The sequence below is a fragment of the Myxocyprinus asiaticus genome, chromosome 19, assembly GCF_019703515.2.
Source record: "Myxocyprinus asiaticus isolate MX2 ecotype Aquarium Trade chromosome 19, UBuf_Myxa_2, whole genome shotgun sequence".
NCBI lineage: Eukaryota > Metazoa > Chordata > Actinopteri > Cypriniformes > Catostomidae > Myxocyprinus > Myxocyprinus asiaticus.
Genome location: NC_059362.1, coordinates 40,796,834 through 40,822,982, shown reverse-complemented (window position 1 = coordinate 40,822,982; position 26,149 = coordinate 40,796,834). Strand labels below are relative to the sequence as shown.

The 26,149-nt window shown below is 38.7% G+C and overlaps 1 protein-coding gene across 17 annotated transcripts in view; it reads right to left on the bottom strand.

The window, feature by feature from the left end:
* Nucleotides 1–26,149, bottom strand: part of LOC127409839 (afadin-like) — a 195,212-nt gene that overhangs the window by 73,402 nt on the left and 95,661 nt on the right. For 12 of the 17 annotated variants that reach the window (XM_051644699.1, XM_051644700.1, XM_051644701.1 and 9 more), the window contains exons 4-11: nt 24,785–24,945; nt 24,397–24,557; nt 21,505–21,662; nt 12,152–12,245; nt 11,521–11,658; nt 9,065–9,106; nt 6,498–6,592; nt 5,441–5,694 (exon numbers count right to left, since the gene is read on the bottom strand). In XM_051644699.1, the coding sequence (XP_051500659.1) occupies nt 5,441–5,694; nt 6,498–6,592; nt 9,065–9,106; nt 11,521–11,658; nt 12,152–12,245; nt 21,505–21,662; nt 24,397–24,557; nt 24,785–24,945 (1,103 nt within the window). The remainder of the gene's footprint in view (nt 1–5,440; nt 5,695–6,497; nt 6,593–9,064; nt 9,107–11,520; nt 11,659–12,151; nt 12,246–21,504; nt 21,663–24,396; nt 24,558–24,784; nt 24,946–26,149) is intronic. The other 5 variants (XM_051644702.1, XM_051644712.1, XM_051644703.1 and 2 more) reach the window with 1 other exon arrangement.

The following is a 26,149-nucleotide window of genomic DNA, read 5'->3' as shown; positions in this document are numbered from 1 at the left end:
TTGTCTTAAAATATATACAAAAATGTTTTGCTGTATATTTTACAGTTAATACTCGTTAATTAACGTTTTATTCTGTAGCATATTTACAGTCTTTTACTGTTAAAATTACAGACATTTTTAACAGTGTATTGCTTTAGACAGATTGTTAAAGTGATTATTTGAACAAGCTACCAGTTTGTTGTATGTCATGCCATATTAAATAATAAAAAGCAAATAATAATAATAATAAAAATAAATAAATAAATCAACCAACCATTTGGGGGGCCTCCAAAAGAAATGATGCCTTGGGCCTCTCAATGTCTAGAACCAGCGCTGAATCACGATTGCTATGTATAGACATACATATAATGAAGTATGGTGACCACAGTTTATTAAATTAATATGTAAGATGCAATCATTCCATTATGATTTGCTGGAACATGTTTTTATTTTTTTTAGTAATTTTTTTTTATCTAACATAACATGGTGAAAACTGAACCTTGTTTTATTTATTTATATATTTGTTTATTTATTTATTGTGTTTCTTGAACTACATCAATATCTGCATATTAATGTCCGGTGCTGAAGTTATAAAAAAAAAAAAAAAAAAAAAAAAAAAGACTACACAGTCGAGGATTTTTAAATTCAGTAATGTATAGACAGACATAAACTTAATAAACATTCAAATAATCTTATCTAGGCTAACATATTATTAATTACTAGTAGAGACATTTGCCATGATATTCATTTGTGAAAGTCAAAGCTCATTTTCAGCTTTTCTAATGTTAGATAAACAACCCAGTATCATGAAAATTCGTACATATTTTACGCGTTGACTATTTGGTATGAATTCATCTGTTCGTACAAATTTGAGCAATTTCATCATGTGCAAATGCCTGGATGTGTAACACAGAAGTGTGAGTTTTGCATGCCCTAACCCAAACCTCTTATCTAAACTTAACTGATCAGTAGTGTGTAAACATGACAGGAAGCTGTTGTGTGCGAGAGAAGCAAGTAATTGTCGCGTATTAGATGGAAACGATATCCAGCGACGTCACTGACTGTAGTGAAAGTCGTACGAACTCATACGAGAACGATATCACATGAATTAGCCAAATTTAGAAAAGTCGTATGAATCCTTACGATTTCGCTGATAAAAATTACATGTCCCTAGGATAGGCTCCAATAACATTGCGACCTTACATAGGATAAATGAGAATAAATTAATGTGTATTTTTTTACAACAATACGAATAATATAGGCCAAGTTTCCCGATAACAAGTTGCAACTTGAGCTTTTATGATCATCTTAATTAACGCCGCTCATTATTTTACATTGTTACATCCCTGGATGTATTTATTTACATCTGTGTTTGTGGTGTGTGAATTGTCACTATTTGGGTGTGTTCTATCTGTCAGTTTTTCCTTTTGTCTCTCCCACTTTCCTCCGAGCAGGTACTAATTACTGCCATCTGTTTCCCGTTACCATCGGAGTCCTGCCTGCTGTGATTGGCCGCTAAGAGGACTGTGGCTCACATAAGAAGGAGAGAAGAGAGGCATGCATTGGCAGCATTGGTTGTAAGCCGTATATAGAGGTTGCACTGCGAGTGACCGCAAGAACAGAGTTGAGCGTTTATCCTTCACAGGAGAGTTTCGTCTCTGGTGTCTTTTTCAGCTGTGCTGGTGTTAGTCTGTTGTTGACAAACTATATTCTTAATTATCTTGTTTACCTGTTATAATTTAGTTAGAAGATTTGTTTAATATATTGGGAAATTTAGTGGGGAGGTGGGTGCAGATTTATTTAATAAATATTTTCTCCTGTTTATTCATAGAGAGGGAGAAAGGAAAGTGTGTTTTTCTTTTGTTTCTTTTTAGGCAAGTAATCTTTTTCCCTCTCAAGAGAACATTATGTTTGTTTTGGCTTGTATCCCCTCCAGAAGTTTATGATATTCCCATTATTGTTATACAAAATAAATAACTCAATATTTGAACTGACCGTTGTTTATTTGTGTGTATTGTGCTGGGGCCGGAGACTAGAAATTAATTTTATACTCCATTTATCGATTTATTTAAATTTATTTTTACCTTGTTACTATCTCCCTCACCCCTAGATGGGGAAAATTGTAACAGAGTAACGCCTGTTTCCCAAAACGGCACTTAGATTACTCGTTATAAAGTAGAATACTTCGTTACGGGAGCTATCCGGTCCAACGCTGAAACCTTGGCCAATATGTTCAGGAGTTTGTCTTCTCAACATGACAATAATGCAGAAATACTGACAAGCTTGGAAATTATAAGTAACCTTGTTGAGAAGCCAAAAGTTAATGATGATCACAGCATTTAATTAAATTATGATGACTTTGGTAAAATGGGGTTTCAGATTGATGCTCACCTTTATAGAGATTAATGATAGAAATGCATGTATGTGAACGCACGCAACATGAATCCTAATAAGCGTCTCTAATGTAGCCAAAAGTTTGTTTCTTTTACTGGAAACTGAATAAATAATGAATAAAGAAATGTTCTGAATTTGAACCACTGAATTTGAGGAAATGAATTTTATTAAGCGAAGTTTAACGGGCTGAATTTTGTCAAAAAATCCAGATTGTATTTTCAAATGAACTGAATATTTTGGAAATGAACTTTGGAAGGTGAATATTTATGATTTCATTTTTAATAATGAAATTATTTGTGAAATGTTTCCAAATAAAATATTCAATGCTTAAATACAACTTTGTTCAAATTCAGCCTCCCAAAATCCAATCATTGTAAATACAACAGATTTAAAAGCACTGTAAATTCAATGCATTTAAATGCAAGCACTGATAATTCAATGCATTTATTTTTTCGATTAGAGCAATTCAACATGCTTTTATGCATCAAAGACTTTAGTCATGATTTTAGCTCCATACAGTACCAAGTCGATTCTAAAATAAATAATAATAATATTATACCTGTACTACCGATACTTTCTACAAAGGAGTATATTCAATAGCAAATTCGTTTTTGCCATGGTATTGAAACTGGTATCGTATCATTTGAAATTTCACTGGTATTGATATCAAATACTGCAAGATCTAGTTTTCAAAAAAGTGGCACTGTATTACAGAACATTTCATTTTATTATTATCATGAAAATACATGACTTCTATCTAGCCCACAATCTTTGACATACTTTAATATTTCAAAAAGATAAGACCAGAGAAATCAGATTTTAAAGGCCTGAGCTCTCGTCTGACCCACTCATGACCACACTGTCTGATCTTTCCTATCTGCATGCCTCACTGTCCTGGAATGAGCACAGCTGTAATCCTGAACAACATCAGGACATCAGATGAGAGATTTCTGCTTACTGCCACAAGCCTGTTACCTAAGAGATGATATGTTTTAACATCAAATTAATGCAGGAAATGAACCTAATCAGTGTCTCTGAAAGGACGGGGACACTAGGAACAAATGCCCTGAAGTGTCCTGTAATGAACGCATATTTAATAATACATTCACATGCTCTCCAACGGGATATGCATGGTACACACACACACTAAAGAAGCCATAACACAAGAAACAGGAATGAAACAAATTCAGATGGAGCAACATTGGCTACATTTGGCATGGCTCAAAATATTTAGACCAATATATTGTACAGATGGTTTATTTGGCCAATTAAAGATTATCGCTGTTGTTTGATAACCATGTCTGCTTGGCTGATTAACTGAAGTGCTACAATGCACTTGCGTCAGTTCCAAAATAAACCAATACTAATATGTTTCAGCAGCCTATAACAATGCCGATGTCTAGAAAGAAGGGTGGCTGTTGGCCAACATAATGCAATATCACTGATACAATATGCTAAAAATTATAATTTTGGTATACTTTTTATTTTTGTATAAAAAGTATACCAAAATTATAATTTTTAGCATATTTTTTGGGGTTTTAAAGAAGAAAAAAAATCTGCAAATTTCAGAAACACATTAGAGACTGTTCTTAAAGATGAATTTAAAATATTAAAAAATATTACTTATATATATATATATAAAAATGTGCAAACTAATTTTTAAAACACTTTGCTTTACTACGAATAACTTGTTAAATATGCATGTAAAAGTAATATAATATTTTAGATATTACAGTTTCATTTCCTGAAATTTTCTTAAAGCATGATTTTCTGTAAAGCTGCTTTGAAACGATGTGTGTTGTGAAATACAAATAAAAATGGCTTGACTATATCTCTATTATAAAATCTTACAACAGTCTTAGTCAATAGATTATTTCTATTTAAATATTTTAGTGAATTTTATGTTGTTTAAAATCAATGTTCACTTCATTTCAGCACCTAATTTGCTGTCATTAAACTGTAGTACACATATGTTGCCATTATATCAGCCAACTTGTTCTCTAGAAATTGGCATTTGCTGTATAAAAAAATAAATAAATAAAAAGACATTGGTTTACCGCTAATCATATATCACCCTGCTCTACAGATATTACTTTAATTACAACTACTATTACTATTACAAAACTATTCAACACTACATTTGCGTTTATCAGTTTAAAGAACCGAAATGTGTAAATCGCCATTTTATGCTTATAAAAACAAAACATCAAAAGCCCATATAAAAACATGCAATAACAAGCTTATGATCAAAGCAAAGTTTGTTAGGTAAAAGTACAAGTACATGAAACCTTCATGGTAACCATGTCACTCGCATCAAACTGCAGAAAATGCACAGAAAATGTGGATCTACTCACCACGACAACTCTGCACTTCTTTCTTCACTGTCTGATATGTTGTATAGTAGACTATGATGAAGCCTGCATGTGTGTGTTTGTGGGAGTGCCACTACTCTCCACCCTGTCTCTAACACGCACTGAGTTTCTCTCTGCAGTGACACAGTGACACACCCCTCTCCATCCCACACTGATCATATAATATACAGTCTTTCTCCGCTTGTGGCCAACATAACCTTCCATTCACTCTCTCCTGTCACTACTCAAGCATTTCTCAAAGTGAAGGCTGTATTTAAAGATGCCCTCTCTAGAAACCATCTGGGACAGGCACTGCAGAGGACACCCGCATCCATGCCTGCAAAACCTGCAGAACTGCTGTTGCCATGGCAGCAAAGCATCCCACAGCACAACTCGCACTGGTTGCATTCAGACTGATGAAGTGTTTTACAGATATGCACATCATAAACAAAAAGAGTCAAAGACAAGATTATACACACATGCTGTTGGACACTTGATGTAAATACTGCCATCTAATGTGCAAAGTGCAAAACATCTAATGAGCAACAGTGCCACATTATACATTAAGGGGCTATATTAAACACTTTATTCTATTCATATTATATCTCTATTCTATTTTCACCAGTGCAATTCAATTAAACATAATTCTAATCAGGTTGTATATGGTTAAATAGCAATTTATTTAGTAAAATTTATGTTCAAGGAATATGACTCACCCTGATTTGTGTCTGCCCTTCATCATGGGCCCTGGGTCTCGCTTGGACATGCTGTGGTCATAGCTGGGGTCCACAAATTTAAAGACGTGAGTGGCTCCAAACTGGAGGGTCACACCGCTGCGCAGCACCGTAGTGTCAGAGATCTGCTGTCCATCCACGAATGTCTCAGCATCCAAACTAACCGGGGTCACGGCCACCAGCCCATCCGCATACATTAGGTCACAGTGATGAGGAAGAATTCCAGGCCCAAACAGCTGCGGGCAGAAAAATTAAGCAAGGTTTACACATCTATGGAATTATTTCATAGATTTCATATACTGTTTAGAAATCTATTTAATCCATTATACAACAAAAGACATTCGTAAAAGATCTTTCATACAAAATGTTTCATCTTTCACAGAAGTTAATTATCTGAATGAATGCCGAAATACACACACACATATACATACATATATATATATATATATATATATATATATATATATATATATATATATATATATATATATATATATATATATACACACACACACACACACACACACACACACACAGTATATCCACACACACACACATATACATGAGTGTTATAAAACTTTCCATTTGGCGCATTTGCTAGAAACTAGTCATCCAACCTGCTAGTCATTTAGTGAAGTTGACTAATTTATCTAGATTTTTTTAAATATCTACATATTTATTTCAGTTTCAATATTTTTAGCAGTTGTACTTTTAATGAACACATCTTTGGCTACTACATTGTTCTTTGTGCTGTTTTTTTTTTTTTTTTAGCTTCCCACAACAAGTGTTGCATTAAGACTTTTAACGGAAATGGTTTAAAAAAATTAAAAAAATATCCAACCCAACTTATGCCACTGTTTCATTCCATTGCGCTCTCTCTAGTTGTTTTTGAATGCAGGAACATGTCCAATCAGGGCCAAGTAAACCTGAATCCAGCCTAATTATACAAGGCTTTCTTAAAACAAAATGCTAAGGAGAACCCACTAATTTGTTGCTATTGAAAATAGGAAGTTCTACACATCCCTAGTGTTTTCCCTACCTGGATGTTTCCATCTTCACTCCGGTCAGATCCGACCTCAGTGACGCTGTGCTGCAGTCTGTAGAGTTTGGGTTTATCCCTGGAGTCCGATCCGTCTGAAGAGCAGCCACACAGCAGTGAGACACACTCACACTCACATATTTTTAGTTTTACTTACAGTATACATTTTAAACACAAGCACATGTACTTTGGGACACAATCCATAAACACTTGTTTCTGTGCTGTAATGTTTGGCCAAACTATTGCTGATAATTATAAAGAACATTCCTCAAATATGGCACAGTAGATAATGTGTTATCCTTTCTTGGCAAGGAAACAATTCATGGAGCTGTCTGAAAAACAATGGCACCTAAGAAAGTTTTTCAGGATATTCTGGGTGGTTATACAGTAGATGATGATGCAATGGTTTGATTAATAGTTTAAAGCTGAAATTAGTGAGATGATTTGGTAAATAGGAGTTATGGGGTGGGGGCTAGCAGAGTTTAAAAATATCAGACGGCAAAAATATCCTTGTACTAGAGTTTAAATAACAACTTACTGAAATGTAAGAATGGTTTGCATTCTTTAAGGGATAGTTTATTTAAATGAAAATTCTGGGGGGCCTGGGTAGCTCAGCAAGTAAAGACGCTGACTACCACCCCTGGAGTAGCGAGTTCGAATCCAGGGCGTGCTGAGTGACTCTAGTCAGGTCTCCTAAGCAACCAAATTGGCCAGTTGCTAGGGAGGGTAGAGTCACATGGGGTAACCTCCTCATGGTTGCTATAATGTGTGGTACTCGCTTTCGGTGGGGTGCGTGGTGAGTTGTGCATGGATGACGTGGAGAATAACGTGAAGCCTCCACACAAGCTATGTCTCCGCGGTAATGCGCTCAAGCCACGTGATATATTAACACTACAATACTGTCAATATATTAACATTAGCCAACATTTAAATTAGAAGCCTAATTTGTGATAGCTTTGGGAGACCACAAGATGGTGATATAACATTTACTGAAGCCGATCATGGGTAGGAAAAGGCACAGGTATAACTGTCACACAGGATGTATCGATGCTGTAGGTGGTAGTTGTGAATCTAGTCACCATTCACACAAAAGTTACGAAGGTTTTTGTACTTCTTTAAGAATGAACAAAGTGATGTTGAGCAGTTTGCAGGTAAGTGTATGAAACTGGTGTAACTGCACAAACCGAATGATTAGAAATGGTGACATTAATTGTGCAATTTCTCTGTATGTAGCCTTGAATCATTTTTCATTCAAGCAGTCAAACCACAAAAAGGCATACCTGTTACTGAAAATACATTGTGTAGGCCAGTGTTTCCCAACCCTGTTCCTGGAGGCACACCAATAGTACAGATTTTTGATGTCTCCTTAATCTAACACACCTGATTCAACTCATCAGCTCATTATAAGATACTCCAAGACCTGAAATGGATGCGTCAGATCAAGGAGACATCCAAAATGTGTACTGTTGGTGTGGCTCCAGGAAACACTGGTGTAGGCTATATGAAAGATGCATATACATAATATATCATCAAGTGATGGCTAGAGTAAATAATCTTTCTGCTTAGAAAATGATATTGGTCAAATAAAATGGAAAACTATGCAAGTTTCTCTCCGTGGCACTGCAGAATTATGAGCAGCCTCCAGAGTCGTAGCTGGGCACTGCCGACAAACGGCCAGCTGCTGCACCATGTCGTCTGCCAGACCCGCCTGCCACTCACACTTTTCCAAATGGCGATATTTATTACGATAATCACTGGGGAATCTTTCTGATTATCGATCCCAACCCAAATGTTCACATAAAGTATATTCAAATATGGATTGTCCAAACATTTTACACCAGGTTTGACATCAATGACACCAAACGGCATTGGTTCTTGCATGTCTAGTAACTGATTGTGATGTGCCATCTACCAAGTTTGAATATGTGGAAATAAGAATTTGAAATTTGAGAGCTGTTGCAGCAGCAAACACTTTCAGCAAATAACTTAAATTTCAACTCCCGTGTGGCATTAGAAGACTTGGAACAGAGGATGAGTCATTGGGGCTTTTTATGTAATTTTTTGAGCTTGACAGCCCCCTTCCCCATGCACTTTCATTGTGAGAGAAAAAGCAGCAATAGCATTATGCTAAACTTCTCCTTTTGTGTTCCACAGAAGTAAGAGGATCATATGGTTTGGAATGACATTATGGTGAGCATATTAAATGATGACAGAATTTTCATTTTTGGGTGAACTATCCCTTTAAGGCAAGTTAAAATATTGCAATGAATAAAATGCAATAACGTAACTTACCTAAATATTCAATGGGTGTGTTTAACAATTACATAAGAGTGTGAATAAGCAACTGATTTAAGAGCTGGGAACTTTTACCAACACATGGATCAATGCGCAATAAAACTACATGCCTGACCAGAAAATCCGTAGTGTCAACAACCTGACCACATAATTCCACAAGTTACATTTGGGGTAAAAACAAACTAAAAAACTAAAAGGTCAAACTTCAGAAGTGTTTGTGAGAGTGGTACTGTAAAGCTGATGGAGGGTAAGTGCAGACAAGTGTATGTTACCTTCATGGTGGCGGTAGTAGTAGGCATAGTGACTCCCTCTCCCTAGAACAGGATGCATGCACAGGAGCCAGGAGTAGAGAAAGCGCGGGACACACACCCATTCACACCAACAACATGACAGAGAGAGAAATAGAGAGAGGGATGGGGAGAGAAAGACAGAAAGAGGAAGCCAGAGTCCCAAACGCAGCAAGAAAGAGAAAAGAGCGCCATAAGCAAGGGGTCAGCTCGCACAAAAACCAGAGATGAGTGCACACGTCAATCAAAACACATTTTCCTAGGCCCAAAATAAATTTCGAGAACCCTCATGACCACTAACCCAGTCTACACTAGACACAAGCGACAAAACTAAATTGCTCCCAATATAACAAAGCAGACTACACTAAAACTGATGCGACAAGCATTCAGTCGACGGACGCCTGCAGCTTTTTTCGGCATTCTAAAACTCCTCGAGCCACTTTATTGTCCACGTCCGTCTAAAATAAGATAACTTTATTAACAAATTGAATAGCTATGAATTTAAAAATAACATCAAAGTTACATCAAAGCCAGCTCGAGATGTTTCTGGTCTTTGACCTACTAATTTAAATTGTTTCTCACAAAATGTAGCCTATACATAGTCAAAGCAATACTTACAAACTGATGTTAAATTGTCTTTCTATTCTTAAACAGAGAATTATGCCCCTCTTTTGTAAGCTATTTCATTTATTAGTCCACAACCATAAATAAAAGCATGTCCTGTTAACAGGTACAACAAAAAGCAAAAAATGATTCATTCTTTTCTCTAGTTCTAGCTTTTACTACTCTGGTTTACTCTTGAAATTCAGTATTGTGGCATTGCTAACATTGTTGTTTATTGTCTGCTAAATAATTCAATGTATATACAAAATAGTCCATGCAAAGTCTATTTTTATGCCAAAGGATTTCCAATAGAAAAATATATAGTGTTGTCCATTATCCCATTGCTAAAACCTAGCCTACTGCTTAGAGCTGATAGATTGTCACCGGTCGCTTTGAGTGTAGACAGTGTCCTTCAACCTCTGCTATTCAGGATTGCTTAGGTTTGCAGTTAAAAAGCAATGGTTATAAAAGCAGAGGTAGGGGTTAATTGTGGTCCGTGGCTCATGGTCAGACAAGCAGGGAGAGGAACAATATGCATGCAGCAGTTAGACTGAGAGAGTGTTAGTCAGACTGGGGTCAGATCTAACTATAAAAAGTCGACTGAAACAACATTGTGTTTTGCAGGGCTCCAGACTAAAAAAAAATGACTTGGGAGCCACTGGCTCCTAAACTGAAACATTAAGGAGCCAAATGGCTGTTTGTAGTCACCAAATCACAGAATTGCTCAATTTAGATTGCTGTTCAGAAACAAGATAGAAAGCCGAAGAAAAGACAGCTGATAATTAATATTTATCCCATTAATAGGAGGTTTAATAAACAGTATACATAGTTGAGAAGATAAGTTTGCATTCCCTTTTGTCTCATAAATGTCCACACCCCTTTCATAATTTATACAAATATAAGAGATAAGATTATTATTTTATGTAGTACTGCTCTTCAGAATCTACATTACAGATAATTACATAAAGTATAGTATGCATACGTGTGTCTTCTTGAGCATCAATGAATGTGATGGCCCAGACACAGAGACTACAAGAGTGCAAATTGAATGAAATCCCAGATGCAGTTTATTGTGCTACTCCAAATCCAATAAATAATTACCAGAAGAAAAACATAGTGGTACACAATACGGTACTTTTAATTATAAGTAAGCCCGAAATACACATAGGACTCTTATTTTGAAATGTCTGTGCTCCCAGCTGTGAGCTCACTGACAGCTGATTCGCTGAGAAAGTGAATCTGATTCAAACTGCTAGCCTGAGCTCCTGAGTTCTTTTCAGGTGATTCATGAAAGACCCAGTTCAAACGAGTAATTTGTTCACGACTCTCTTGCGCTGGGTTTGTTTTTGCGTGCAGCGAGCTCGTCATCACAACAGAATGGGTGTAAAGTGGCATGAGACACACTGTGCATGCTATAAAGATGTATTCAATAACTCACAAGATGATATCTGACGAAACCGCATATGAACGCACCCAACCCAAATGTCGCCAATGGCGACTAGATTTTAAATTATTGTCGCAATCAATTATTTTTGGTCGTATTTGTGACCATTTCAGTCGCAGTCTGTAGCCCTGGTTTTGAGGAGTCCATAGCCAACACCTTGCTAGCTAACTCTACAGCCATCCAGAGACTGAACTCAGATAGCTTTAGCATCATTTGTTGTACTCATGCGTGAATGTCAGTGGGAAATTTGGTGAGCTATTCTTCACAGCGGTCAGATCCTGTGCAACTGAAACTCTAAAACAAGCTTAGATCAGCTTGACTGATTCCCTCTGTTTCTGCTGTATGTTTCCTGCTAAGTGAATGTGATGTTATGGGGTGTGTTTGCATGTGTCACCTGGGCTGAGTTCAACCAGGTAGGGCAGTTTCTCAGGAGGAATGGATCCGTGTTGTGGCCCCACCCTGATGTCAGGCTTACGTCCTTTCCTTGCAACGTAGTCTGGAGGTCGCTTTTTCAGCTGGAACACTAAGGCCTCTGAAAAAGGACAGTTGTGATGTAATAGCACATTAAAATTAACAGGGGGCAGCATTAGCCACTAGCGTATACAAATGAGACAGCTCCTTTTTATTCTACTTCTATGCAGTGGCGTAGCCACCCAGAATAGAGATTATTCTATGACTTAAAATGATAATAGTTTATAAAATGCATATATTCTGATTTCTGAAGGTGTCAAAGAACTGTCTGAATGAGCTGCCTCTCTGTTGTAAAGGAAAGTTTGGTACAAAAATAAATATTTTTGGTGAGAATTTGGCCCACCCATATTTTATTGATGCCTACCCAAAAGTAGTTTCCTGGCTACGCCCTTGCTTCTATGCTACGTTTTAAACAAGCATGTAAAAAGGTAATGGTTAGGGTTAGGTTAGCGTACCGTACCAAACCAAACTTAGCACCAAACAGGCTCCAAATTTGTCAGAGAGAATTAAAAGCATTCACTTTAGTAATGAAAAGGTGTGAATGGCAGTCAGACCTTTATCGCTCGTCCAGTCTCTGAGGATCTGCAGAGGGCAATCTGTGTCATCCAGAATCACCTCCTTTACTGGTGTATCATTTGCGTGAATAACCTGCACAAAGCACACATTCAAAACATTTAGTTTCACATAGCCAGACTTTTGACTATGAACATGAACACAATGCAGCTTATTCTGGCCAAGAACCCCTTCAATTAGACAGGATGAGACTGTCTGGTTAACACGCAAAGTCACACCAACCATAGTTTAGAGTCGCATGGATTACTTTTGTGTGACCTTTATGTGATTTTTGGAGCTTCAAAAAGGTCTGGTCACCATTTACTTGCATTGTAAGGACCAACACAGCTGAGATATTCTTCTAAAAATCTTTGTGTTCTGCAGAAGAAATTCATACACATCTGGGATGGCATGAGGGTGAGTAAATGAGAGAATTTTAATTTGGGGAATTTTAAACTATACCTTTAAGCCAGCGATCTTTAAGAGATCTCGCCATTTCTGCAATGGTCCGACACCAGATACTACTGTGCTATATTATGCCCCACTAAGTCCTGTGTAACACGTATACAGTATTGTAATAGTGTCATGTTGTCCACCTGCACAAATTCAGTTGTCTTATGTAAATACAGCAATAGAACACTATTTCATTTCTCTGTTTAAATTCATGCCTAAACAGCAATAAAGTTCGTCACTCTGAGGCAGTATACAGTGGTTATAGTGACAGATAGTGTTGGGGTCGAGTCCACCTTAGTCGAGTCCTAGTCAAGTCTGAGTCTTTAAACAATCGAGTCCGAGTTGGACTCAAGACCGAGTCCATAACAGGCCAAGTCTGAGTTGAGTCCGAATGAATCTCAAATCAAAATCACTTTTATTGTCACACAGCCATATACACAAGTACAATAGTGTGTGAAATTCTTGGGTGCAGTTCCAAGCAACACAGCAGTCGTGACAGTGATGAGACATATACCAATCTACAATAAACATAAAATTTACACAACACAATTTAAAATCTAATATACACAATTACACAAAACACAATATACAAATAATAACATACAACGTACATTATACAATACACACCATATAGAATACACATTATACAATAAAAAAAGTATATATAGTATATATAAAATGAACAGTAGGTTGTATTTTACTGTATTGACATTCAGGCTGTTGGTTGATAGTCAGTTGCCAGTGTGTTGTTAAGAGAATATAATTTATGACAGTCCAGCGTGAGATAAAATTAATAAGATTAATAAAGTGCAGTGCTGATGTATATTGATTGTGAGAGATCAAGAGTTCAAAAGTCTGATTGCTTGGGGGAAGAAGCTGTCATGTAGTTGGCTGGTGCGGGTGCTGATGCTGCGATACCACCTGCCTGATGGTAGCAGTGAGAGCAGCCTATGGCTCGGCTGGCTGGCGTCTCTGATGATCCTCCGAGCTTTTTTAACACACCGCCTGGTGTATATGTCCTGGAGGGAGGGAAACTCACCTCCGATGATGTGTCTGGCAGTTCGCACCACCCTTTGCAGGGCTTTGTGGTTGTGGGCATTGCTATTGCTGTACCAGGCGGAGATGCAGCCAGTCAGGATGCTCTCTACAGTGCAGGTGTAGAACCGTGTGAGGATGTGGCGGTTCATTCCAACCTCGAGACACCTGCGTTCTGCCTTATTCATTGCACTGCATCTTGCTTTTTTTTTTTGTGCAAGAATGTGTTTGGTCTGAACCAGGGTCAGAAATTAACAAGGGCTCAGGGCAATAATGCCACAGTGCTGGTGTAGAACCGTGTGAGGATGTGGCGGTTCATTCCAAACTTCCTCAGCCGTCTCAGGAAGAAGAGGCGCTGATGAGCCTTCTTCACAACGGCCTCCGTGTGGACGGACCATGTGAGTTCCTCGGTGATGTGGACACCCAGGAACTTGAAGCTGCTGACTCTCTCCACCGGTGCTCCATTGATGGTGATGGGGCTGTGTTCTCTTTCTCTTCTCCTCAAGTCCACCACAAGCTCCTTTGTCTTACTGACGTTGAGGGAGAGGTTGTGCTCCTGACACCAGCGTGTCAGAGTGTGCACCTCCTCTCTGTAGGCTGTTTCATCATTGTCAGTGATCAGACCTTCCACCGTCGTATCATCAGCAAACTTAATGATGGCATTGGAGCTATGTGTTGCCACACAGTCATGTGTGTACAGGGAATACAGGAGTGGGCTAAGAACATAGCCTTGAGGGGCTCCAGTGTTGAGGGTCAGTGATGAGGAGATGTTACTGCCCATTCTGACCACCTGGCATCTGCTTGACAGGAAGTCCAGGATCCAGCTGCACAGCGAGCTGTTTAAGCCCAGAGTCCGGAGTTTCTCATCTAGCTTGGAGGGCACTATGGTGTTGAATGCTGAGCTGTAGTCTACAAACAGCATTCTCACATGTGTTCCTTTTTTCCAGGTGGGAGAGAGCAGTGTGTATTGTAAATGCAATGGCATCATCAGCGGTTGTTGTGGTAAGCAAACTGCAATTGGTCCAGTGATGGAGGCAGCACAGAGCAGATGTAATCTCTGATTAGTCTCTCAAAGCATTTGCTGATGATGGGGGTCAGAGCAACAGGGCACAAGTCATTTAAGCAAGTGATTTTGGATTGCTTTGGTACAGGCACAATGGCGGATGTTTTAAAGCATGTGGGGACTACAGACAAAGAGAGGGAAAGGTTGAAAATGTCCGTAAAAACACCAGCCAGTTGGTTCGTGCACGCTCTGATGACGTGGCCCGGAATACCGTCTGGACCCTCGGCTTTACGGATATTCGCCCGTAGGAAGGATCGGGTTACATCCGCTACAGAGACGGAGAGTGAACTAACCTCTGAAGGTTCATCCGCGACAGCTCTCTCTGCAAGGGCTGTGCTATTTCCCTCGAACCGTGCATAAAAAGTATTTAGCTCATCCGGGAGAGAGACAGCGGTGTTCAAGGTGGAGTTTTTATTCCCTTTAAAGTCTGTGATGATATTAATTCCCTGCCACATGCTTCTAGAGTTGGTGGTGTTAAACTGTCCTTCAATCTTGTTCCTGTTCTGGTGTTTTGCTGCTCTGATAGTTTTTCGGAAGGTATAACTGGCTTGTTTATGCTCCTCCACGTTCCCGGAATTAAAAGCAGAGGTCCATGCATTGAGTGGCGCGTGAATATCGCTATTAATCCAAGGTTTCTGGTTTGGGTAGATCTGTATTTTTTTGGACGGAACAACATCCTCTACACACTTTCTGATGAAACACGTTACGCTATCAGCGTACACCTCGATGTCGTCACCAGAGGCGGACCGGAACATCTCCCAGTCCGCGTGATCAAAACAGTCTTGTAGCATAGAGTCTGACTGGTCCGACCAACACTGGATCGTTCTGAGGGTGGGTGCTTCCCGATTCAGTTTCTGCCTGTAAGCGGGCAGAAGCAGAATGGAAGAGTGGTCCGATTTGCCAAATGGTGGGCGGGGGAGGGATTTGTAGCCATCCCGGAAGGGAGAGTAGCAATGGTCCAAAACCCGGTCCCCTCGTGTGTTAAAACTGATGTGTTGGTGGTATTTTGGTGCAACTGATTTAAAATTGGCTTTGTTAAAGTCCCCGGTCACAATGAACGCGGCCTCAGGGTGCACGGTTTCCTGCTTGCTTATAATCCCGTACAGTTCCTTGAGTGCCCGGTCTGTGTCGGCTTGTGGGGGAATGTACACAGCTGTGATAATGACCACTATGAATTCCCTCGGTAGCCAGAATGGTTGACACAGAAGCATGAGAAATTCCAGATCAGGGGAGCAGAAAGACTTGATAGAATGTACGTTCCTCTGATCACACCAGGATTTGTTGATCATAAAACATACACCACCACCTCTGCTTTTACCTGAGAGGTCTTTCGCTCCGTCCGCTCGGTGTACGAATAACCCAGTGGGTTCGATGGCTGAGTCTGGAATCTCCGCAGACATCCAAGTTTCTGTAAGGCAGATAATGCAGCAGTTCCTCGTGTCTCGTTGGAAAGAGATCCGCGCTTTCAGCTCGCAGAGCTTGTTGTCCAGAGACTGAACATTTGCCAGTAGAATACTGGGTAGCGGGGGACGATTTGCACGACGTCTTACTCTGATGATAATGCCGGCTCTGTTTCTCCTTTTCCTTCTGCGTTTTCGCGGCCAGGCAGCCCAGACAAAGGGCTCCGCTGGTGTGTTTGTAAACAGTGGGTCAGCATTGAGGAATATGAAGTCCGGTTTACGGTGTGTAATTGCAGAACCAATGTCCAAAAGGGTTTGTCTATCGTAGACAATAAGGCAGACAACATCCAAGACAAAAAAACATAAGAATTGTAAACAAAACAAACAAAAAACCACAATGCTGTTTGAGCTCACAACGCAGCAGCCATACTCGGCGCCATCTTGAGTATGAAAAAAGTTCATGAATCTGAATTTAAATTGTAACCGTAAACTCAACATCAATATTTTAAGCTTATTTTAAATTTCACAACTAAAGAAAAACAGTTTGTCAATATAAATGTAACAAAAACACCTCTGTTGCATTTCATATATACATTTTATGATTAGTATCCTGCTGAACAGACTTCAAAGTGGTTTCAGAATGAAAGTATATACTTTAGGTGTATGAAGACAAAACTGTCCTTCAACACAATTCTTATTGCATTCTGTTGATATTTCAATTATTTGTTGCTTTTTCCTCTCCACTCAAACATAGACCTAAGAAAGTGAAAGCTGCGTTAGTCATTACAACCAAGGCTGTTTCGATTTTTAATTCAGTTTTTATTTCTACTTCATTTTCAATTTGTCAATTCAATTTAATTTAGTTTTATTTAAAATTATCCTTATCTAAAGAAATAATAGTCTATACTGAGATTTATTTCTGAATCTTTTTTGTCTATCTGCTGACTGATTTGGGAAAATACAGTACATGCAATGAGTCAGCACAGTAGTAATTAGCACTCGCTGAGAAGTCACATCTCACGATTTGACTGCAAATGCTACACCCAAAAACACTGGAAAAGCCCACTGATAATATTAGGACCATGTTGTCACGGACATGATTTTCTAGTTAATTTGCGGGAAACTGCATAATGCAGGGCAGTTCTGCATGCTGCTCGTGTACCTAAATTCCTGATGCGTCCATGTGTGCCTCGCAGCAGCTGCCGCAGAAGATAAAAAAATAATAATAATTGATATTTGCTTGAGCAGCAGCCGCGTTGGTCTGCAATCAGACTGAAATCTTTAAATACCAACCAAAGAAAATTTCATTGAGCTCTTCTTTAACCACAAAAACATGGAGAATAATAATATGGAGTCATAAATTTAATAGAATTGTCCTTCAAATGTGTCAGAGATATAGGCTAAAAAAAAAAGACGTGCATAAGCCGGTGGTTTACAATAAAAATAAAAAAATAAACATTTACAATAAAAAAAGTCATAACCAACTAAATTTATCTCGTAACATGAAGTTTAGCTTCATACACAAACTCTGTCATCGAATAATAAATTTATTTTATAGTCTATAATTAAATTATAAACAAAACATTTCACTGCACAAAATATCCTAATATTTTATTGTGCATGGTTGAATATTGTGAATGGTGGACAAATGCTGTAAAAGAATGCATTTTAAGCAGCTCGTCAATGCTTTGAAAATAGTCAATCAATAATAAATAGGTGCTGTTTATCTGTTTAGAGTTACTGTCTGCTTTAGCAATAATGCTTTTTCTCCCGAATATTTAAAGTTACAGTTAATTCATCAAGCTATTATGGACCAGTTCAAGCTGACAATACTGCGTGGACAACAACAGACTACAGAAGCCTACATGTGTAGATACATTATGCCTAAAAAGACTTAATATCCAATATTAATACTATTTGTATGTTTTTTTAATTCAATATGCTGTTTTTAGTAAACGGTGAAAGACGCGATGTGGGTGACTTAACTCAATGAAGTTCTTGATTTTAAGTTTTTAACCATGATGAAACCGCAATGCGAGCAGTCTTGCCTGCACAAATGCCACACGTAATTTTACCAGTTGTCAGGTCCCGTGTTGTGTGAAACTGCTTTGTTTAGTTTCTATTACATTGGATACATATCCGTCTTTATGTTTTCATCATGCCAGCCACATCGGTAGTCGATGTTATACAGTAGTCTCTGTAGTAACATTCAAGCATACTGGCTTACTGATGAGTGTGCCTGTGCACGTGCGTATGTTATGTGTTTGCTTAAACAGTGAAACAACTCTGGGTACGTCTACGACTTCAGGGGCTAATACAGCTGCATGCAGACAGAGATGTGTTCATTAATTTCTGTTTTGGACTTGGAAAAAAATCCCGAGTCCCAAAGGCTCGAGTCCAAGTCAAGTCTGAGTAAAAATGCATCAGAGTCAGTGACAAGTCCAAGTCCATTAAGATTGGACTCGGGACTCAGACTCAAGTCAGATATTTACTTTTCTATTAAGGGGCAACATTTGCCACCTGGAGTTGTTAAGTGCATTTTTTTTTTTTACCATTATGAGGGCACTGTTATGGCATATTTTATAACGATACAAAATATGACAATATGACGTCATTGTGTTACTTCAAATACTTCAAATTAATCAATTCCTTAAAATACATGTTCAACCAGAATAATAAGATAAGCGTTTACCTATAAATTTAAATGAACATCAAATAATTTCATGTGATACGTATATATTAGGTCTAGAATAGAAAAATAAATCTACAATATCCGATACTGCTAATAAGAAATAGAAATCAGTGGCACATTTTTTTTGGGGGGGGATGGGTACTTTTTGTCACCTTCAGTGGCATTATTGCCCTGAGCCCTTGTTAATTTCTGACCCTGGTTCAGACCAAACACATTCTTGCACTAAAAAAAAAGCAAGATGCAGTGCAATGAATAAGGCAGAACGCAGGTGTCTCGAGGTTGGAATGAACCGCCACATCCTCACAAAGTTCTACACCTGCACTGTAGAGAGCATCCTGACTGGCTGCATCTCCGCCTGGTACGGCAATAGCAATGCCCACAACAACAAAGCCCTGCAAAGGGTGGTGCGAACTGCCAGACACATCATCGGAGGTGAGCTTCCCTCCCTCCAGGACATATACACCAGGCGGTGTGTGAAAAAAGCTCGGAGGATCATCAGAGACTCCGGCCACCCGAGCCATGGGCTGCTCTCACTGCTACCATCAGGCAGGCGGTATCGCAGCATCAGGATCCGCACCAGCCGACTACATGATAGCTTCTTCCCCCAAGCAATCAGACTTTTGAACTCTTGATCTCTCACAATCAATATACATCAGCACTGCACTTTATTAATCTTATTATCTCACACTGGACTGTCATAAATTATATTCTCTCTTAACAACACACTGGCAACTGACTATCAACCAACAGCCTGAATGTCAATACAGTAAAAGACAACCTACTGTACATTTTATATATACTATATATACTATTTTTTATTGTATAATGTGTATTCTATATTGTGTGTATTGTATAATGTAGACTGTATATTATTATTTGTATAATGTGTTGTAATTATGTGTATATTAGATATGTAAATTGTGTTGTGTAAATCTGATGTTTATTGTAGATTGGTATATGTCTCATCACTGTCACGACTGCTGTGTTGCTCAGAACTACACCCAAGAATTTCACACACTATTGCACTTGTGTATATGGTTGTGTGACAATAAAAGTGAAGTGATTTTAACAGCTGAAGTTCTTTTTACAGCATCTAAAAACACAGCAAAACATGGCAAAAAGACATTCATCTAGCACGTTTATATGGAAAAAGTTGAAACGAGGACAAAGTAAGCTTTATGAGGAGGCATGAGAGAGGATGCACAGGTGGATTCGATGTGGAAATCGTTTCATTCACAGGGTTGCTGCAGAGTTTTTAAAATCAAATTTAAGACTTTAAGACCTTTCTCAAGACCTGAACAAATAAAATTAATACCATATCCCTATACCGAAACAAAACCACACAATCTCAAAGTAAATCATGTATCACAGCCTCTTACTTAATCAGGCAGGGGCACACATTCAACATGGCCTTAACATTGTTTATCAGTAAAACAGGGTACGATATATGCAAGTTTAAAATACTCAAGACATGTTTTCCACATATATATCACATTAAAATTGGTTTATGTACCATTATATAAATAAATACAAATTAGAGGTCGACAAATATTGGATTGTGCTGATTCGATAATGTATATATAGTTAATAATAGTAATAATAGTTTAAAATTGGCTGCCTATATTAAATGTTCTTAATGGTCTTTTCTTCCTGTGATTGGCAGGGCCAGACCGAGGCTACAAGATTCATAGCGTGGATCTTTTAACTTTAAAGGCACTTTAACTTTTAAATATGCCGGGGACTCTTATTTTGAAATGTTTGGGCTTCAATGCTTCCAGCTGCTCATTCAAACAAATAAGGGATATAAAATGCGCACTCCTACAATAATCTACAACATATTACAATATAAACAATTAAAAGTAAGCATTGTAATATTTCATCGACACTATATCATCATCATCAGTTGATCTTTAGTGATCGCTTGACATAAATTTTCGACATGGCTTAATAATTGTGATCTGCTCTGCAACAGCTGGAAAAACTCACAAGCCCCCACGTGCCTGTAAAAAATACAACAGTGTCACGTTTTCACTTTGAAGGATGCAATGCATGCATTTATTTAATTAAATCATATTCTTTTGAATTTTGATAATCACATTAGGTCATATCACAATCTTCCCACCCCCAAATTTAAGACTTTTGTTGTATTAATTAAGATATGTAACTTTTTATGATCTTACATTTTGGAAAACTGAATTTAAGACATTAAGGATCTGCGGGAACCCTGGTTCATTGAAATCGGAACTGTTAAAATTCCTTATGATTCCCATCCATTCTCTTTCCTGTGTTTTTCTTCCTCTCTCTGTACAGCACTAACATGTGCAGGCAGGGCACCTCAGAACTGCACAATTCAATTACTGTCAGTTGAAGAGGTGAAGCAGATGTCAGCTCCTGGCTTTAATCTGGAAGACAAATTACGCAGCAGCCTGACGAAATACACTGGATTTGATCAGAGGAGGGATCCACTGAGAGAGCCGGACACGGCAGAGACATTCAATCAGCTTAATAACTCTGGAGTCATGCTGTAACAGGGCAGCCTGAAACACTGTTGGTCTAGTCCAATCCCTAGTGAGCTGCTGTATGCCGCCAACATAGACAGCTGCCTTTTAAGCCAGAATCCAAATGGAAATAGAACTACATAAATGATTGCTTATAAATGCACTGAATAGGTAGCAACTCTTAAGAGAGGTTCTGGTTGCACTTAATTCTCACCTGGGCGATGCAGTAATCTCTTGGGTTTTCCTTCTCAAGACCGTATTTCTCCAGGGCCTCGGCCACAGCAAAGTCTGCCATATCAGTAGTAGACAGCAGGATGGTTTTGTAGGGAATGTTGGGCTTCAGACTATCAGCGTAGATCCTCAGCGTTCCCCCTGTGTGAGAGAATGAGAGAGTGTGTTTTAAAGGGAGTGCAGAAAGATTAATGCAGATTAGTAGCGATTCAATGTATTGGCCAGGCCAATTAATCAGCCAGTTTTTGCTGTTTTGAGATTAATCGCAATTGGACGATAATCATGCCCACTTATTCCATCGATAGAGGCATGTAAGCTCTACCTTTCGCCGTTTATGGTTAATACAGCATAAACACTGGTTGGAAGGGCAGAACCTTTGCGATGTGTCCGCCGGGAGTCATTACACTGACGCACACTTCACAAACACACACAGTAGTGATTCAGTGTCAGTGATAAAGTGACGCTATTTGATGTTCAAAATAAGCCCAGATGGGACTTGTGATAGAAACAAATAAGGTGCATTTGAATGACCACAGAAGCATGTCAAGTCTTAACTATAACCAAAACCCAGAATGAGACGTTTTTGTCAGCAAGAGCTTTTTATGTGGAGAAAAGCGGCGCTTGAAGCTGACGCCCACTACAGGAGGGTGCTTTCTCTAGCCTTGTGTCAGTTCCAAAATCAAGTAGTAGACTGATATACCAACCTGGCTCATATTTGCCATTTTAAAATGATCAGCATCTGACGATGATAACAGAAGTGTGTAAGCCAGTGGTTCCCAACCCTGTTCCTGGAGGTCCCTCAACACTGCACATTTTGTATATCTCCCTTATCTGACACACCCAATTCAGGTCGTAGAGTCTCTACTAACGAGCTAATGAGTTCATCAGGTGTGTTTGATTAGGGAGATATCCAAATGGGGGGCCTCCAGGAACAGGGTTGGGAACCACTGGTGTAAGCTTTTCCTTGTGTCAGTTTTGAAATGTACTGACACCCTCACCAAAGAATAATGTGGATTTATGGTTTTCAATTATTTATGAGTGAATTCTGAGTAAATATTGTGTCGTCTTAAAGCTCAACTTCACCAATTTTGTGTATGTCTCATTTGCAATCATTATATTGCATTAAATCATATATAACTGACGTTACATATCAGGGGCCAGATTCATGAAACGTTCATAAAAAGAAAATTCCTCTTAACTACCATTTTCTTCTTAACTTCTAACTTAAGAAAAAAAGTTACGGATATTTTGTATTTTCTTAAGAAAAAAAAAAAACGTAAGAATTCTTTTTTTTTTTTTAATCGTCGTAAATAATATCTTAAAGTTAGGCTGACACCTCACTTGTCTTAAATCCTAAAAGATAAGATTACTTAAGAAAAAAAATTAAGGGGGACTGGGTAGCTCAGCGAGTATTGACGCTCACTACCACTCCTGGAGTCACAAGTTCGAATCCAGGGTGTGCTGAGTGACTCCAGCCAGGTCTCCTAAGCAACCAAACTGGCCTGGTTGCTAGGGTGGGTAGAGTCACATTGTGTTAACATCCTCATGGTTGCTATAATGTGTGGTTCTCGCTCTCGGTGGGGCGCGTGGTGAGTTGTGCGTGGATGCCGTGGAGAACAGCGTGAAGCCTCCACACGAGCTATGTCTCCGCGGTAACGCACTCAACAAGCCACGTGATAAGATGCGCAGATTGACGGTCTCAGACGCGGAGGCAACTGAGTCACTACGCCACCACAAGGACTTAGAGCACAATGGAAATTGGGCATTCCAAATTGGGGAGAAAAGAGGAGAAAAATAAAAGAAGAGAAATTAAGAATTTTTCAAGAATTGCATTTAGAAACATTCTTACAAACTTTTCTTAACATTTTCGTGAATCCAGCCCCAGTATTGGACACAATTGTTTTTACTTTTTTTTTTATTTTTATTTTTAAAATATATTAGTGGGTTACTAGAAGAGAGAGAGACCCAATGATAGAGAACTTCAACGCACCAAAACCTGGATCTAAACCCCGTCGCTTGTCGGTCTAAGCCTCTTTTCCCCAGTTCACACAGTGCTTAACTCCTGCTGGACAGGGTTAATATGATGAGTAACTGGGAGACTTTATGATCTGTCACACACTGAGGACTTGCCTCTGATATAAACATTCTGCAGCAGACATACGTTATAACCCTGATTACATAAGCTCGTAAAATCAAAATATCTTCACATCTGTGTCTGTCCAGGACACAAAGGCGATTTTTGTTTATGTCAAAGTCTGAAACTATTTCTCCAGACACTTGAAAGTTGAAAGGTGGTTCTTTGGAAAAAGATGCAATGCCACGAGTGCAATGGAAATGCCAGTCTGAGGACTGTATAAAAGCTTCTGGTTAAGCCGTTTAATGCCCTCAGGTGGAACCTCTCATTATAAAATTACAGGTTTCAGTGTCCTAAGGAGACTGCTGACATCATAACCCATTCTGCATGAACAACAAACACAGACACTCTTTCTCTCACAGAAACTCATGAAGAACAAAAAACATTAATCTGTTACTGAAGATCAATGACCATAAAGTACATTCATAATGTTAATCTGCATCTTGCACTGAAAACCATAATTCAGCTTTACATGATAATTTTCACACTCTTTTACCCTTAGAATTAAACGGGTTACTCATGGCTGTGACATCACAACGCTAACAATTTCAGAATGCATGTATTTTCAGCTTAGTTGCAATAAATGCTCTGGATGGACTCAGAAGGGAGCTTTGCACTGTTAACTTTAGAGTATGCCTACATATAATTTATCAAACTACATTCCAAAAGAGCAAGAACAATCCTAATTTGAAGATAGTTCAAGACCATTTATGTGTATCAGTACCATCTTGCTGGACTCACCTGAGTCCGGCCGACCATCTCCACTGCGGAATTCCTGCATCCTCTTCTCCAGCTTCTGTTGTCGTCTTCTCTTCATCACCACCTCAGGGTTAGAGATGGTTCGTGTGAAACTTGTCTCTGGCATGTCTTTATATACCTCAGCTGCCAACCTGGAGTTCTCACTATCAACAAGACAGAATATGAGAGTGATAATGAAAAAATGAGGTAACAGAACCCTCACTTTGAAAGACACTAAGAAGTCTTTTACAACCACCAATGGGTACAATGAACCAGTGAGTTTTTACAGTAGACAGAGCTACCCAGCTGGAGTTTTTTTTGCATGTCAATGTATTACTCCATGACAGCTGACAGAGTCCATCAGACAAGGTTAACAGATTGGGATCCTCACCCATCTTCTTGGTTCAGTGTGAGCTCGTCTCCATCTGGAATTCTGGAAAAGGCCTCCTTCTCCCTCTTCTTCTCTTTCTTCTTCTCTTTCTTGGACAGTGTTCTTTTGAAGTTTTGGATCACCCCCTCTTTCTCTTTCTCTGGGCCATTTGTCAGTGTCCTCTGTTGAGAGATAAGGAGGGGAAAAATACAGAGGTAAATACAATTGCAACGGGATATGTAAAGTGGGTTATGGCAAAGCCCAAAAAAACACAAAATCTGTACCTGCAGAACTCAAAAGACAAACATTCAGTACTGATTTCTAGAGATTCATTCAAACAAATTCTAAGCATCCCAACACCTTGCATGTTCACTTATTAGATTTTTCTCATTGCAGCTGCATTTCAAGGAGTTCTGAAAAAACCAAAACTTATATTTAAATATAAGGTAAAATGTGAACATTTCTGGCTAATTTGTTAACACTATAAAGTGTGGTGTAAATTGCAAAGGATCTTGAACACTATGATTTGTGTCCAACACACATTTTGGGGACTGTAAAATATTTCTTTCATTTTTGGGGGAAAAACTGGCAGTCTTTGATCGCTTAGTGTGGCCACGTCCAAACTAATCCGTTTTCATTTGAAAATGCATTGATTTTGCCACATACTCTGGAAAACAATGACATTAGGAAACTAAAAAGGCCCCGGCATTCACACTTTTTTGATCCTTGCTCAGAGCCAAAAAGAAGTTAGAACCAGCTGAGCAACGGCATATTGTTTGCAAACATTCAGACACCAGCACACAGCTGTGGGAGGTGTTTAGAGGAGCATTTACTGTAAATATGAGGATGCACAAGACTACATGTATAACCTTAACTAGTGTGACATTAAAATGTGTTATCAATGGCTTCATGCCTCATTCTGAGTTCAATACACATGAGATCAGTAAAAGGTGCTGTTTTAACCACTCAATGAAGATTTACAGTATGCAGCAGATAATGTGTAATTTGTTATATTTACATTCTGTATTCATGGCGCTAATGCGCTAACACGCTTTACGTGGACATATGTGCCGGGTACACTCTGTTATTGTAATTTATGATGACACTGATATTACTGCCAAGATGGGTGTATAAGAGTGTTAATGAGCAGAATACAGACAAAAGAATGATGATAACTTTAGGCAGATGTGTGAATGGCAGCATATCAAACAACGGAGTGAGAAATTGTTTTTGCCAGTGTTCTGGGAAAATGTCTCTACGTAAACAATCATAAAGATGTAAGTTTGCACCAGCTTGCTAATAACTCTGCTTGCCAGTGTGTTCATGTTGACTCATCTTAAGTGACTAAACAACATTAGCAGAATGACCTCAAAGTAGGTGGATCTT